General features: G+C 38.2%; 1 protein-coding gene across 4 annotated transcripts in view; it reads right to left on the bottom strand.

Moving 5' to 3' along the window:
• Positions 1–435: 435 nt before the first annotated feature.
• The window catches only part of CENPQ (centromere protein Q), a 30095-nt gene continuing 15761 nt past the window's right edge, over positions 436–14769 (bottom strand). For 2 of the 4 annotated variants that reach the window (XM_056818383.1, XM_056818384.1), the window contains exons 7-9: positions 10484–10603; positions 9754–9831; positions 436–1603 (exon numbers count right to left, since the gene is read on the bottom strand). In XM_056818383.1, the coding sequence (XP_056674361.1) occupies positions 1472–1603; positions 9754–9831; positions 10484–10603 (330 nt within the window). In that variant the 3' untranslated portion in view covers positions 436–1471. Of the gene's footprint in view, positions 1604–9753; positions 9832–10462; positions 10604–14769 lie in introns of all 4 variants that reach the window. The other 2 variants (XM_056818381.1, XM_056818382.1) reach the window with 1 other exon arrangement.

Genomic DNA, 14769 nt, shown 5'->3' with positions numbered 1-14769 from the left:
GAAGTGGGTTGCTATGTTCTTCTCTATGTAATACTCTGAATCTACTTAACATATCCACATTTTGATTGTAGCTTTGTAGTCATACAGGAGACTCAGAACTTTGGCTGGGCAGGGCATCTAATATATTTGTTCTTCACAATAATTTTATGAAAGAGGTACCACAGGTATTATTATCTCCATTTTATAGATAAAGAACCTGAGGTTCAGAGTTTAATTTGTGGGTGGTTACCTAATGTACAGATAGGATTTAACCCAGATCCCATCTTACTCCAAATTCAATGCTTTTTTACTAATCTCTTATTTCATGACATTAATTTGCAAATTTGTCAACTGGGGAATTAGATGATTTTCATGCTTTGTATTTTAAGCATTTGTTATTTTAAATAATAAGACATAGCTTTTATATTGATATATAAATACAAAGTAAAAAGAAAATGAACTACATGTATTTTATTTTACAAATAAAAACCAACAGACAATGCACTGATTTCCCCAAAGAATATATCTGAAAGAGTAAAACTGTTTTACTTTTATTTGAAATAGCTTTAAAACTGTACTATTTCAGTTATATAGCAATAAATTTATCATTACTGAAATCACTATATGGTGTCATCAATGAACCAAAAAAAAAAAGCCTCAGGTATTGCAGTGTTAGGTTATTTTTAAGTTGACTGTCTAAGGGGACAGAGTATACATGCATTTCTTTAGTAATCAGTCTTCTGGGACACAATTATGCCTCAATAACCTGGGAAGTAAAAGGGGTTTGGTATTTATACTCTGTAAGAGATTTGAGATCTTGGAAGATAAATGAATCTGGAAGAGCTGAAGGAGTCTACCGCAGTGGGGGATTGGCAAAAAAGGAACACAGAACTGAGGGGGAGGGGGAGGGGAGGGGAGGAAGGGAGGGAGGAGTGAGGTGATCCAGGAGTTGAAAACTGACTTCTGTCTTCTGGCCAATTCTCTAATCCAGTGATCTCTTCCCCTTTGACTCCTGACTCCAGATCCTCACAAGAAGACAAGTCAACTGGACAGGACTTTGAAACATAAACTGTCCACTAAAAAAAGATTTCCATCAACCTCCTTAAACCTTGAACTTGGGGATACTCATTGTGCAGCCAAGAACCAGAGTTTCTGTACTCTGATCCCAAGGGGGTCAGGTGAACCAAAACCTCATCTGCCTGACTTTGAGGGGAAGGGTAGTAGTTAGATAAGGACCCCTTCTCCCTACTTCCTTATCGAACCTCAATTTCCTACATAGATGTGGTCATTTGTGGCAATAATCCAGGGCTTCTCTGGATTTTCAGTTAGTATAAAATGCCCATTTAAAAAAAAAAAGTGCCTGTGATGAATAAGACACCTGTAATCCCCATAATTGTCATATTCTCTATAATATCTACAGGTCATTAAAAGTAACGGTCATTTGCATTGATTTATAAATGTTAAATTGTCCACAAACATATAGTACAAGGACTTAGGAGGTATCCAGCTTCTTATAGGCTTCTTTTATGAAAGTTAACATGTTCTTCATTTCTGCTGAATTATTCATGACATGTAGATCCTTTAGAATATCTTTCTGATTTGGGATTCTTTTCAAAATTTCCTCCTGTGGCATAAAAATGTAGAAAAATGCAGACAAAAAAGTAAGAGATTAATTTTAAAAAAAGTTACCTTAAAATAACAACTAATGTTCTTAAAGAGAAATAACAAGTAAAAAGATTTTCTTTTCAACAGATATTCATACTGCTGTGCATTTTGCACCACTATAAATAACAATTACCACTGTGAAGTCTGCTAAAAATTCAATGAAGCATTTAATGCTATATTAGAATAAATCACAACAGAGGGAAGCTAGTGTTCACAATGCAAAGAAAAAAAATGAGAGTATATATGAACTATTTAATAAATGAACAGAAGACAACAGCAAGTGATTCAGAAAGAAAAAGACAAATCTGGACTATAATATGCTGAATTAATTATGTATTTTTAAAAATACAAGTTGTATATAATGGAGATTTGTGATTCTATGGACAAGTCCTCTTTTTCAGTTTTTCTTTGTAAATGGAAATGGTCAAATTAGTGTTTTTTGAGAACAGAAAAAATAAATCACAATGGTTTATTTTTTAGCACTTCCAAATTAAAATTAAGTATTAGCAATTTGTATAAGTCTAATAGCATCTTTATCTGGGGATTCTTGAGCCTTTTTGGGTGGATGACCTATCTAAAAATCTAAAGTCTGGACACCTCAGAATATTTTAGTTTTATTAAAAAAAAAACAAAAAAGAAAAAAAAACCTTACTTTCTGTCTTTAAAATCAATAACGTTCCAAGGAAGAAGAGTATTAATACTAGGCAAGGGAAGTTAAGTGACTAGGAAGTGTCTGAGGCCATATTTGAACCCAGGATCTCTCATCTCTAGGCTCTCGTTCCACAGAGACACCTAGCTGCCCCAAGAATATTATTTTTAAATGCATAATATATGTAAGACTACAAAGAAATCCAATTATATTAAAATATGGCCATCAAAATAGTTTTAGAGACTTCTGGGTAAACATAGCTACAATCTAGACGTGAATCGCTTCCTTTGCCCAGCACCGAACGAAATAGACCACCTCAAAAGAGCATAAAAATCATCTTTGGAAGAATGGAGGGAATCTCCAGTACCCCACAGAAACGGAGGTATGTGGGGTTTGAACATTGCCACACTATAAGAAGGAAAAGCTTGTACAAAAACGTGAACTGATGAGCCACCTTCCCCCCCCCCTCACCTCCCCCACTGAACCAGAGTAGGGGATCAGAGTGCTCACTGGGACAGCAAGTGAGTGAGGAACGTCTCTGTCTGGGGGGTGGGGGGGTAGAGCACACTAGGGTCCTTGGGATCTAAAGACTGCTAGGAAACGAACTCTCAGGGAGGTTTCACGGGAGAACCCTGCTCACTGGAGAGCGCACAGAAGGCGGAGCCCCTGCAAATTGCGAACAGTGAGGAGTCTCCAGAGTCGGTAAAAACTGCCTAAGGCCAAAGCATTGCCCCTCGCTGTAGTGAGGGGGGAGGGGGGCAAGCCAGGCTCTCTGGAAACTGACAGGGAATACCAGAGATCCACCCCTCAGAGTGGTTTTACAGGAGATTCCTGCGCACGGGTGAGAAGAGATCACAGAGCACGGGGGCAGGCTTGCTAACAAACCTCGGAGGCTGGGAAGAACAATGAGGCATCTTAAATTCACAGAAAACCCTCCCATATCACCCAGACCCCAGACCAAAATGGAAAGGGGAAAATAACCACCAAAGGGATGGCTCACATGGCCCAAAATCAAGCCTCCAAGAAGAAAGGGGAAAAAGTGACTATTGAAAACTTTTATGGTGGGAGTACCCAAGGAAAAGAAGACAAAGAGGATGAAATCCAAACAAAATCAAAACATGCCCCCCAAAATGGAAATTATCCACAAGCTCTGGAAGAACTCAAATCGGAGCTTATCCAAAAGATGGAAACCTTCTGGAAAAAAAATGGGAGAAAGAGACCAGCAGTCTGATAGACAAGACTTCACAATTGGAGAAAGAGCTGGAAGTCTCTAACAAAAGGGTAGAACAAGCTGAAAAACAAATACAGTCCTTAAAGACCAGAAATAAGCAACTGGAAGACAGTGAGCTTGCAAAACAGCAAGAATAAAGCAAAGCCAAAAAATTAATGAATTAGAAGGAAAACAGAGGAAGGAGAGAGAACTTGAGAATCATTGGTCTGCCCAAAAAACTAGAGATAAACAAAAACCTCGATGCTATACTACAGGAGTTTATAGAAGAAAATTCCCCACATGTTCTGGAGCAAGGGGGCAAAATAGAAAAAGAAGGGGTTCATAGAACACCCTCTATACTAAATCCCCAAAAGACAACCCCCAAGAATGTAATCGCCAAATTCAAGAGCTTCCAAGAAAAGGAGAAAATCCTACAAGAAGCCAAGAAGAAGAGCTTCAGATATAAGGGGGCTCCCATAAGGATCACACACGACTTAGCGGCTAACACACTAAGAGACCGCAAAGCATGGAACACGATATTTAGAAAGGCAAGAGAGCTGGGTCTCCAACCAAGAATCAACTACCCAGCAAAACTGACTATATACTTCCAGGGGAAAGTATGGGCATTCAACAAAATAGAAGATTTCCAAGCATTTGCTAAGAAAAGACCAGAGCTCTGTGGAAAATTTGATATCTAATCACAGAAAGCAAGAGAAACATGAAAAGGTAAATATGAAGAAAGGGAAAAGGAGAAAAATCTTATCTTTTTCTTTAAGTCAAACTCTCTTCTATAAAGACTACATTTATATCAAATTATATATATTAATATGTGGGGAAAATGTATTGCGTAACTCTCAAAAATTGTATGCATCATAAGAGTAGTTAGAAGAATCATGTATAGGGAAAGATTGGGGCATCAAGAAGATTTGGTGAAAAGGGGGCAAAGAAAGAAAAGGAGGGGGGCAAAACTAAATAGAATAATCTTTCCCACACAAAGATACACATGGGAAGGGGAGGGGAAGAACTCTCATATGAGAAGGAGAGGAAGAGAGCGCAAAGTGGTATTACTTAAACCTTACTCTCAGTGAAATCAACTCTGAGAGGGAAGGACATCTAGATCCATTGGGATCCTGAATTCTATCTTATCCAACAGGGTAAGAGAGAAAGGAAAATTAAGGAGGGGGGGGGAAGGGAGTATAAAAAGGGAGGGAAGGAGAGGGGGACCAGGAAAGGAAAATAAAAAGGGAGAGGCTAGAATGGGAAGCATATCAAGGGAGGGGACCAGGGGGACTGACTTAAAGTAAATCACTGGGTCTAAAGGTTATAGCTAAAGAAGAAAGGTCAGAATTAGGGGAAGATATCAAAATGCCAGGGAATCCGCAAGTGACAATCATAACTTTGAACGTGAATGGGATGAACTCACTCATAAAACGTAGACAAATAGCAGACTGGATTAGAACCCAAAACCCTACCATATGTTGTCTTCAAGAAACACATATGAGGCAGGTTGATAATCAAAAGGTTAGAATTAAAGGATGGATTAAGACCCTTTGGGCATAAACTGATAGAAAGAAGGAAGGAGTTGCAATCATGATATTTGACAAAGCCAAAGCAAAAACAGACCTGATCAAAAGGGATAGGGAAGGTAAATATATTTTGTTAAAAGGGAGTATAGACAATGAGGAATTATCACTAATCAACATGTATGCACCAAATGGTATAGCATCAGAATTTCTAATGGAGAAACTAGGAAAACTGAAGGAGGAAATAGACAGTAAAACCATATTAGTGGGAGACTTGAACCAACCACTATCAAATTTAGATAAATCAAACAAAGAATAAATAAGAGGTAAAAAAGGTGAATGAAATCTTAGAAAAATTAGTTAACAGACATATGGAGAAAAATAAATAAGGACAAAAAGGAATACATCTTCTCAGCACCACATGGCACATTCACAAAAACAGATCATACACTAGGTCACAAAAACATGGCATTCAAATGCAGAAAAGCAGAAATAATAAATGCAACCTTTTCAGATCATAAGGCAATAAAAATATTGATCAGTAAGGGTACATGGGGAGCCAAATCAAAAATTAATTGGAAATGAAATAATATGATACTCCAAAATCAGTTAGTCAGAGAAGAAATCAGAGGAACAATTAATAATTTCATTGAGTAAAATGACAATGGTGAGACATCCTTTCAAATCTTATGGGATGCAGCCAAAGCGGTATTCAGAGGAAAATTCATATCCCTGAGTGCATATATTAACAAATTAGGGAGGGCAGAGATCAATGAATTGGAAAGGCAAATCAAAAAATTTGAAAGCAAACAAATTAAAACCCCCCAGAAGAAAACCAAGCTAGAGATACTAAAAATTTAGGGAGAAATTAATAAAATTGAAAGTGATAGAAGAACTATTGAACTAATAAACAAGACTAGAAGCTGGTACTTTGAAAAAACAGACAAAATAGACAAAGTACTGGTCAATCTAATTAAAAAAAGTAAAGAAGAAAGGCAAATTAACAGCATTAAGGATGAAAAGGGGGACCTCACCTCCAATGAAGAGGAAATTAAGGTAATCATTAAAAACTACTTTGCCCAACTATATGGCAATAAATATACCAACCTAAGTGATATGGATGAATATTTACAAAAATATAAATTGCCTAGACTAACAGAAGAAGAAATAGATTTCTTAAATAATCCTATATCAGAAAAAGAAATCCAACAGGCCATCAAAGAACTTCCTAAGAAAAAATCCCCAGGACCTGATGGATTCAAAAGTGAATTCTATCAAAAATTCAAACAACAGCTAATCCCAATACTATACAAACTATTTCACATAATAAGCAGAGAGGGAGTTCTACCAGATTCCTTTTTACGACACAAACATGGTACTGATTCCAAAGCCAGGCAGGCCAAAAACAGAGAAAGAAAATTATAGACCAATCTCCCTAATGAATATAGATGCAAAAATCTTAAATAGGATACTAGCAAAAAGACTCCAGCAAGTGATCAGAAGAGTCATTCACCATGATCAAGTAGGATTTATACCAGGGATGCAGGGCTGGTTCAACATTAGGAAAACCATCCACGTAATTGACCATATCAACAAGCACACCAACAAAAATCACATGGTTATTTCAATAGACACAGAAAAAGCCTTTGATAAAATACAACATCCATTACTATTAAAAACAATAGAAAGCACAGGAATAGAAGGTTCTTTCCTAAAAATAATAAATAGTATATATCTAAAACCATCTGCTAACATCATCTGCAATGGGGATAAACTAGATGCATTCCCAATAAGATCAGGAGTGAAACAAGGATGCCCATTATCACCTCTACTATTTGACATTGTACTAGAAACACTAGCAGTAGCAATTAGAGAAGAAAAAGAAATTGAAGGCATCAAAATAGGCAAGGAGGAGACCAAGTTATCGCTCTTTGCAGATGACATGATGGTCTACTTAAAGAATCCTAGATATTCAACCAAAAAGCTAATTGAAATAATCAACAACTTTAGCAAAGTTGCAGGATACAAAATAAACCCGCATAAGTCATCAGCATTTCTATATATTTCCAACAGAGCTCAGCAGCAAGAACTAGAAAGAGAAATCCCATTCAAAATCATCTTAGAAAAAATATAATACTTGGGAATTTATCTCCCGAGACAAACACAGAAACTATATGAACACAACTACAAAACACTCTCCACACAACTAAAGCTAGACTTGAACAATTGGAAAAACATTAACTGCTCACAGGTAGGATGAGCCAATATAATAAAAATGACCATCCTACCCAAACTTATCTATTTAGTGCCATACCCATTGATCTTCCAAAAATTTTTTTTTTACTGATTTAGAAAAAACATAACAAAGTTCATTTGGAAGAACAAAGGATCAAGGATATCCAGGGAAATAATGAAAAAAAAATACAAAGGAAGGGGGCCTTGCAGTCCTAGATCTCAGACTATATTATAAAGCAGCGGTTATCAAAACAATTTGGAACTGGCTAAGAGACAGAAAGGGGGATCAGTGGAATAGACTCAGGGTAAGTGACCTTAGCAAGACAGTATATGACAAACCCAAAGATCCAAGCTTTTGGGACAAAAATCCACTATTTGATAAAAACTGCTGGGAAAACTGGAAGACAGTATGGGAAAGACTAGGTTTAGATCAACATCTCACACCCTACACCAAGATAAATTCAAAATGGGTGAATGACCTGAACATAAAGAAGGAAACTATAAGAAAATTAGGCAAACACAGAATAGTATACATGTCAGACCTTTGTGAAGGGAAAGATTTTAAAACCAAGCAAGACTCAAAATAAATAATTTGGACTACATCAAATTAAAAAGTTTTTGTACAAACAAAACCAATGTAACCAAAATCAGAAGGAAAGCAACAAATTAGGAAACAATCCTCATAAAAACCTCAGACAAAGGTTTAATTACTCAAATTTACAAAGAGCTAAATCAATTGTACAAAAAATCAAGCCATTCTCCAATTGATAAATGGGTATGGGACATGAATAGGCAGTTTTCAGATAAAGAAATCAAAATTATTAATAGGCACATGAGAAAGTGTTTTCAATCTCTTATAATCAAGAGATGCAAATTAAAACCACTCTGAGGTATCACCTCACACCTAGCAGATTGGCTAACATGACAGCAAAGGAAAGTAATGAATGTTGGAGGGGATGTTGCAAAGTAGGGACACTAATCCACTGCTGGTGGGATTGTGAACTGATCCTACCATTCTGGAGGGCAATTTGGAACTATGCCCAAAGGGCGATAAAAGAATGTCTGCCCTATGATCCAGCCATAGCACTGCTGGGCTTGTACCCCAAAGAGATAAGAAGGAAAAAGACTTGCCCAAGAATATTCATAGTTGTGCTCTTTGTGGTGGCCAAAAATAGAAAATGAGGGGATGCCCTTCAGTTGGAGAATGGTTGAACAAACTGTGGTATATGTTGGTGATGGAATACTATTGTGCTCAAAGGAATAATAAAGTGGAGGAATTCCATGGAGACTGGAACAACCTCCAGGAAGTGATGCAGAGTGAAAGGAGTAGAACCAAGAAAACATTGTACACAGATACTGACACACTGTGGTACAATCAAACGTAATGGACTTCTCCATTATTGTCAATGCAATGTCCCTGAACAATCTGCAGGGATCTAGGAGAAAATCCACTACCCACAAGCAGAGGACAAACTGTGGGAGTAAAAACACCGAGTAAAAGCAACTGCTAGACTACAGGGGTTGAGGGGATATGAGTGAGGAGAGACTCTAAATGAACACTCTAATGCAAATACCAACAACATGGAAATGGGTTCGAATCAAGAACACTTGTGATACTAAGTGGAATCGCGCATCAGCTATGGGATAGGTGGGGGAAAAGGGGGAGAAAATGATCTTTGTCTCCAATGAATAATGCTCGGGAATGACCAAATAAAATAATGTTATTAAAAAAAATAGTTTAAAAAAGCTACTAGTTCCCAAGTTTAGAATCTCTGTTTTATATCCTAACCCAATTAAAACAAAAGTGATGCCAATGGGCAAAAAAAGGTGGAAATCATTATATATATATATATATATATATACGTATGTATATTTATATACATACGTATATATATATATATATATATATATATATGTATATACACGCACACACACACATAGATATATATATATTTTTTTACTACCACAAACAATTCTGAGTGAAGTACTACATAGGGAGTAACATGAAAAAAAAAATGTTACACCCATCTCCTTAGCAATGGAGACATTCTTGAATTCTCCTCAGTTCTCTAATTCAGGACTCAGAACATCAAAAGGTAGTTAGCTTCAAATTCCTTTCTCTCTTTGAAAGACAAAGTGCCTTGTATAATGCATTAAACATTTTTAAAGAAGTTTTTTTACACTAACACTGGATGAAAAGATTCCTCACATATAGATGAGAAAACTTACAGGATTGAGACATAGCAAAGAAATTTCCAGTGTCAAAATATAACCAAGCATTTGTTGGAAACAAACATCTATTTTAAGTTGCAATATTTTCCACTTTGCATGCCATTTTGGGCTCTGATTTCACCTTCACTCTTGATTTTAGACTTATGTTGGCCTTTTTTATTTATTACAGGTTCTTTCTCCTTTTCCTTATGGCTAAGTCTCCACAGGGACAATGTAGAGAGCAATTGTGTCACATTCATAATAGGAAAATAGATCCTTACATGAAGTATTGGGGCTTCAATACTTTCCTTGGGGAGTTCTGGAAGAGAAAGTACCTTGGTATCATCTATATGAAGCACCTACAGAAGGAAAATAAATAACTTTTATTTTTTCTGAAACAAGTGTATAACTTAAAATATATATAACATGTCAGGTACTATGCTAGGTGGCAGAGATACAAATATAATGAGTAAAATAAACCCTTCTCCCTAAGGACAAAAGCAAATAAGAGTACATACACAGAGAAACATAAATAGGTAACTACAAATAAATATCAAGTAATTTAATACAAGGTAGCTGAGGATAAGGGAAGGTGATATTTGAGCTGGATCTTGAAGGAAGGCAGATTCTATGAGATGCCAAGTGAGGAGGGACAACTTTCCAGGCAAGGAGGACAACTAGTGGAAAGGCACATGGTTAAGAGATAGAGTCTCTAGTATGGGGTTTGATTCCACTATGATCAGTTTGGCTGGAATGCCCCATTTGGTAGGGGGAATAATTAGGCTGGAAGGATAGGCTGATTTAAGATTGCAAAGGGTTTAAAAGCTAAACAGACATTAAGGAATTGATTCCAGAGGCAAGATAAAGTTATTGGAATTAATGAATAGTATTTAATGCAATCCCTATTATTTCACTAGTATATTGTCAGAATCACATCTTTAAATAAATTGCTTTGACATGAGAGATTTTATTTAGCCTCCAGGATCTTACAATACATTTTATTTTCAGTACCAGCTTGGCCTTTTCCTCTTCTTCCTCCAACTCATTCTCAAGAATCCGAATTTTGTCCTGAAGTTTCTGAATATTCTCTTTTATTAATTCTGTTGCCTTCACTGCTTTTTCAGTTTCTTCCTAGGTTAGAGAGAACAAAACAAAATATGATGTCAAGAATACATTTTTTAAGAAGCTAAGACATTATAAGAAATTTGTGAATTACAAATTTTAAAAAATGTGATACAATAAGAGTGGCAGGGGACAAAAGAATCCTCTATAATAAACAACAATACTGAAAATGTGCAGGAAAACTGTTCAAGTAGTACTTTATGGTTTTTAGTATTAAAAGTCCTAGTTGTACTAGACATAAACACAGATGATATACAGGAAAGCTGTAGTAGCTTCCCTCAAGAAATGGATTACTTCAGCTAGTGGTAATATCTGTGTTAAAGAGCACCAAGAATGAACACAGAATCAGAAGATGCTGACAAATGGAAGGTGATGGATGCTGGCACTGATGCCTTAAACAAGACCCTTAGCTAAAATATCTGCTGAGTCACATAACCCCCACTGCCTAGCCCTTACCACTCTTTTGCCTTGGAACCAAGACAGAAGGTAAAGATTCTTAAAAATAAACAAATAAATAAATAAAATAAAATGTCTGCTCAGGAAGGCTTTCCCAATTTCTAGTTTCAGGGCTGGTACTGCTGCCAGACTTTTACTACAAAAGGCATTCCTAAATCTTCTATTTTCAGGCTAAAGTCTTCCAGAAGGTATAGGAAATTATGGTGCTTACACCTGAGAAATCTTTTGGGTCAAAGCATATCCTTTGAACTGACAATTTCCATTTCTACAATGGAAGGGGCATGCTTAAATCCATCTAGAACATTAAAATTAACAAATAACATGGTTTTGCAGCATTTTATTCCCTTGTTCCCTGTTGTTCTAATCTAATCTAATCTAATCTAATCTAATCTAATCTAATCTAATCTAATCTAATCAGCAAATCATGACAAAAGTAAAGACATTTCCTCTTCTCCCTAAAAAAAAAAAAGCCCCCAAAATGAATGAAAACAGAAAGACTAGCTAAATTAAATAAGTTCCAAGTTCAAATGAACTGCATTTCCTCATAATAAAAGAATTTGAAGATGTGATGTGTCAGGCTTCTTTGAGAAATCTTGTTACTTAAATCTTAAAGACTGAGTTATCAAAAATTAATAAATCAACAATCAATAAAGATTGAGTTATCAATTAAATTACAGATTGAATAACATTTACCTATCTCCACTTTTCTGTCACCTTCTCACTCTCTAAGATATGATCTAGATGCCTTTTAAACATTAAGAAAAGAAACATACAGGAGTACTAGGAGGCAGAGCTTCACAAGGTAATTTACATCAAATTTGATTTTTAGATGGGATCATTAGATTGGTAGATGTGTGAAGAACAAAGAGTTTAAATTAAATTCCTCTATTGAAGGAGGGACGTCAAGTTGTTCAATGGTGCGGTTTTGGGGGATCTGGTCAAGGGCACTTTGGTCAACTGAAGAGGGTCAGTTGAGAAGCTGACTGAAGTGTTCTTTCCACCTGTTGCTGATGCCTTTTTTATCTTTTATGAGAGTGTCACCGTCAGAGGATAGCAAGGGAGTGGTGGTGGGTTTTGATGGCCCATAGACAGTCTTGAGGGCACTGAAAAATTGTTTGTAGTTTTTCGTATCAGCAAAACACTGGATTTCTTCTGCCTTTTTTCCCCACCATCGGTCTTGTATGTTCCTGATCTCACGCTGCGCTGTGGCTTGGAGAGACTTGAATCTGTCCTTTTTAGGAGCAGAGTTTGGGTTATTTTGCCACTCCATAAAGGCTTTGTTCTTTTTGCTCAATAGGTCTTCAATAGCAGTGTTGTTCTCGTCGAACCAGTCCTGGTGGTTGCGTTGTTTGGGGCCTAGGACTGCCTTTGATGTTTCCTTCACTGCGTCTCTGAACTGGTTCCATTTCTCGGTTGAGCTTCCAGTGAGTGGTCCCTTGGCAGACAGCTTGTCGTCCAGGCAGAACTGGAATGTTTGCAAATAAGATGGAAAAGACGGCTCACGTTGTAAAATGCGCGAAGTGTCTGGGCACGTTTTGGATGGCGAGGCGCAATGCGCATTTGAAGAGCTGCTCTAACCAATTGTGGTCTGTCCAGCATTCAGCTCCTCTCATGGCTCTGGTGATCTATACATCCTGGATGTCTTGCCGGCATACAATGATGTAGTCAATGAGATGCCACTGTTTTGATCGTGGGTGCATCCATGTTGTTTTATATTTGTTCGCCGTTCTGAACACAGTGTTCGTGATGGTCAAACTCTGAGCATTTGCTGAGTAGCAGTAGGCCGTTGTTCATTTTGCCCACGCCGTGTTTGCCGAGCACTCCTTTCCATCTTTCATGGTCCTGGCCAACACGGGCGTTGAAGTCTCCCAGTAGTATCAGCTTGTCATTTGTGGGCACTGAGTGCAGGAAGGCACTCAGGTCAGAGTAGAACTGCTGGATGGTCTCCTCTGTGCTGGTCAGTGTTGGGGCATATGCGCTGATGATTGTGGCTTACCGGTCTTTGCTGAGAGGCAAACGGATCTTCATGAGCCTCTCGCTGATGCCCACAGGCAAGTCTGGCAGCTGTTTGAGCAAACTGGTCTTGATAGCCAGGCCAACACCGTGGATTCTGTCTTCATTTGAGGCTCTACCTTTCCAGAAGAAGGTATATCCAGTGGTGGGTTCGCTGAGTGATCCCTCTTCTGGTAAGTCTGTTTCGCTTAGGACTGCAATGTCAATGTTATATCGTGCCAGTTCTTTACTGATTAGAGCTGTTCTTCTCTCAGTTCTTGGGGTATTCCCTCTATCAAGTAATGTCCTGATGTTCCATGCTTCTAGTAGGAGTTTCTTTGTATTATGTTTTCTTTGGTTTCGACTACTTAAGGGGATGACCCACCAGCCGCGGTGTGCTGACCGGGTGTTTGTAGGGCAGGCAATGTTTGGGACACCTTTTCTAGTCCCCTCCCTTGATTAGGGTGAGCAGTGCTGTCCTAGAGAGGGCTGCTCAATCGCCCAGGATGCTGCCAAACGTCCCTGCTGCCCACAGGGCCAAGCAACCACTGGTCCGTGGGCCGCCTACGTGCAGGATCGTGACTACAACTGCCAGTGGTCACCTCTACCTGTTGTGTCACCACTCCCCCATCGCCGCAGGTCTTGAAGAAGGTGGACGGGGTCAGGATAGATGAGTGTGCACAAAGATACTTGTGCATGAAGGAGATTTAAGTGGAAAAGTTGATGCACAGAGACAGTCCCACTCTCTTGGCGTTGGAAGCCTGGGTCCAGTGGCACGAAAAATTGTTATGTCTGGAGACTTCCTCAGCTGCATTGGATGGCCGTGTTGTCTTTTGTGCTCCAACATGCCCTAAGCACTCCACAGTGCTTTGCTGCATCGTCATCTTCACATGCTGGGTGAACAAAGCCCTGGTTCACCAGGGGTCAATGACCCGATGGCTACCCTCACAAGGTTTAGCCGGCCTGTCGAAGCTGTTGCCTGGGGTGTGGCCGCTGCCGCATGCTAGCAGCTACTGGGAGCCACAAGTGAGAGCTGGGTGTCAGGTGGGGGTCAGAGGCTGGAGAGCTGCCTTAGGAGGGCACGACAAGCCCTCCATACCAGAGATACTACCCCTCCCTGAGCACCCCATACACCCTTGTACCTAGTATATGGCATCCTAAACTACTGTCTTTTTTATGTCAGAGACCCAAAAGCAGCCCTCCACCTCCTGACTGTCTTATATACATGCAGCAAGGTGTGGTGGGCCTGGTAGAAACTCTTGGATTATAGGCTTAAGGTCAAAGTGTCTGTCAGCAAGATTTAATACCACCTTAAGCTATATTTTTCTTAGTTAATACTTATAATTCATATAAAGCAAACTATATTATTTGAGTATTAACTCAAAACTAATGATTGTGTTAAATAAAAATAACCATAAAGGATAATGCTATTATAATCATAAAAGGGGGTAGGGGACTTCACATTCACAGCTAGCAGTCATATTTTGGTTCAAAAATGCTCTCCACCCTAAATTCTTTTACTCAAATAAGATAATTAACTTTTAGAGTCAAAGGACCAGTCCTTGAATCCTGGCTCTGTCATTTGCTAATTGGAGGGCATATCACTTGTTTGGAATTCAATGGATGAGATCTCCAAGGTCCTTTCTAGCTCTGAATTCCATGACCTTGATTTTACAGACAAGAAAACTGAAGCTTGAAGAACTTCAAGTAATGGTTTATAATAGAAA

The sequence above is a fragment of the Monodelphis domestica genome, chromosome 2 (assembly GCF_027887165.1).
Source record: "Monodelphis domestica isolate mMonDom1 chromosome 2, mMonDom1.pri, whole genome shotgun sequence".
Lineage (NCBI taxonomy): Eukaryota > Metazoa > Chordata > Mammalia > Didelphimorphia > Didelphidae > Monodelphis > Monodelphis domestica.
The sequence above is the reverse complement of the archived record's forward strand: the minus strand, read 5'-3'. Positions and strand labels throughout refer to the sequence as shown.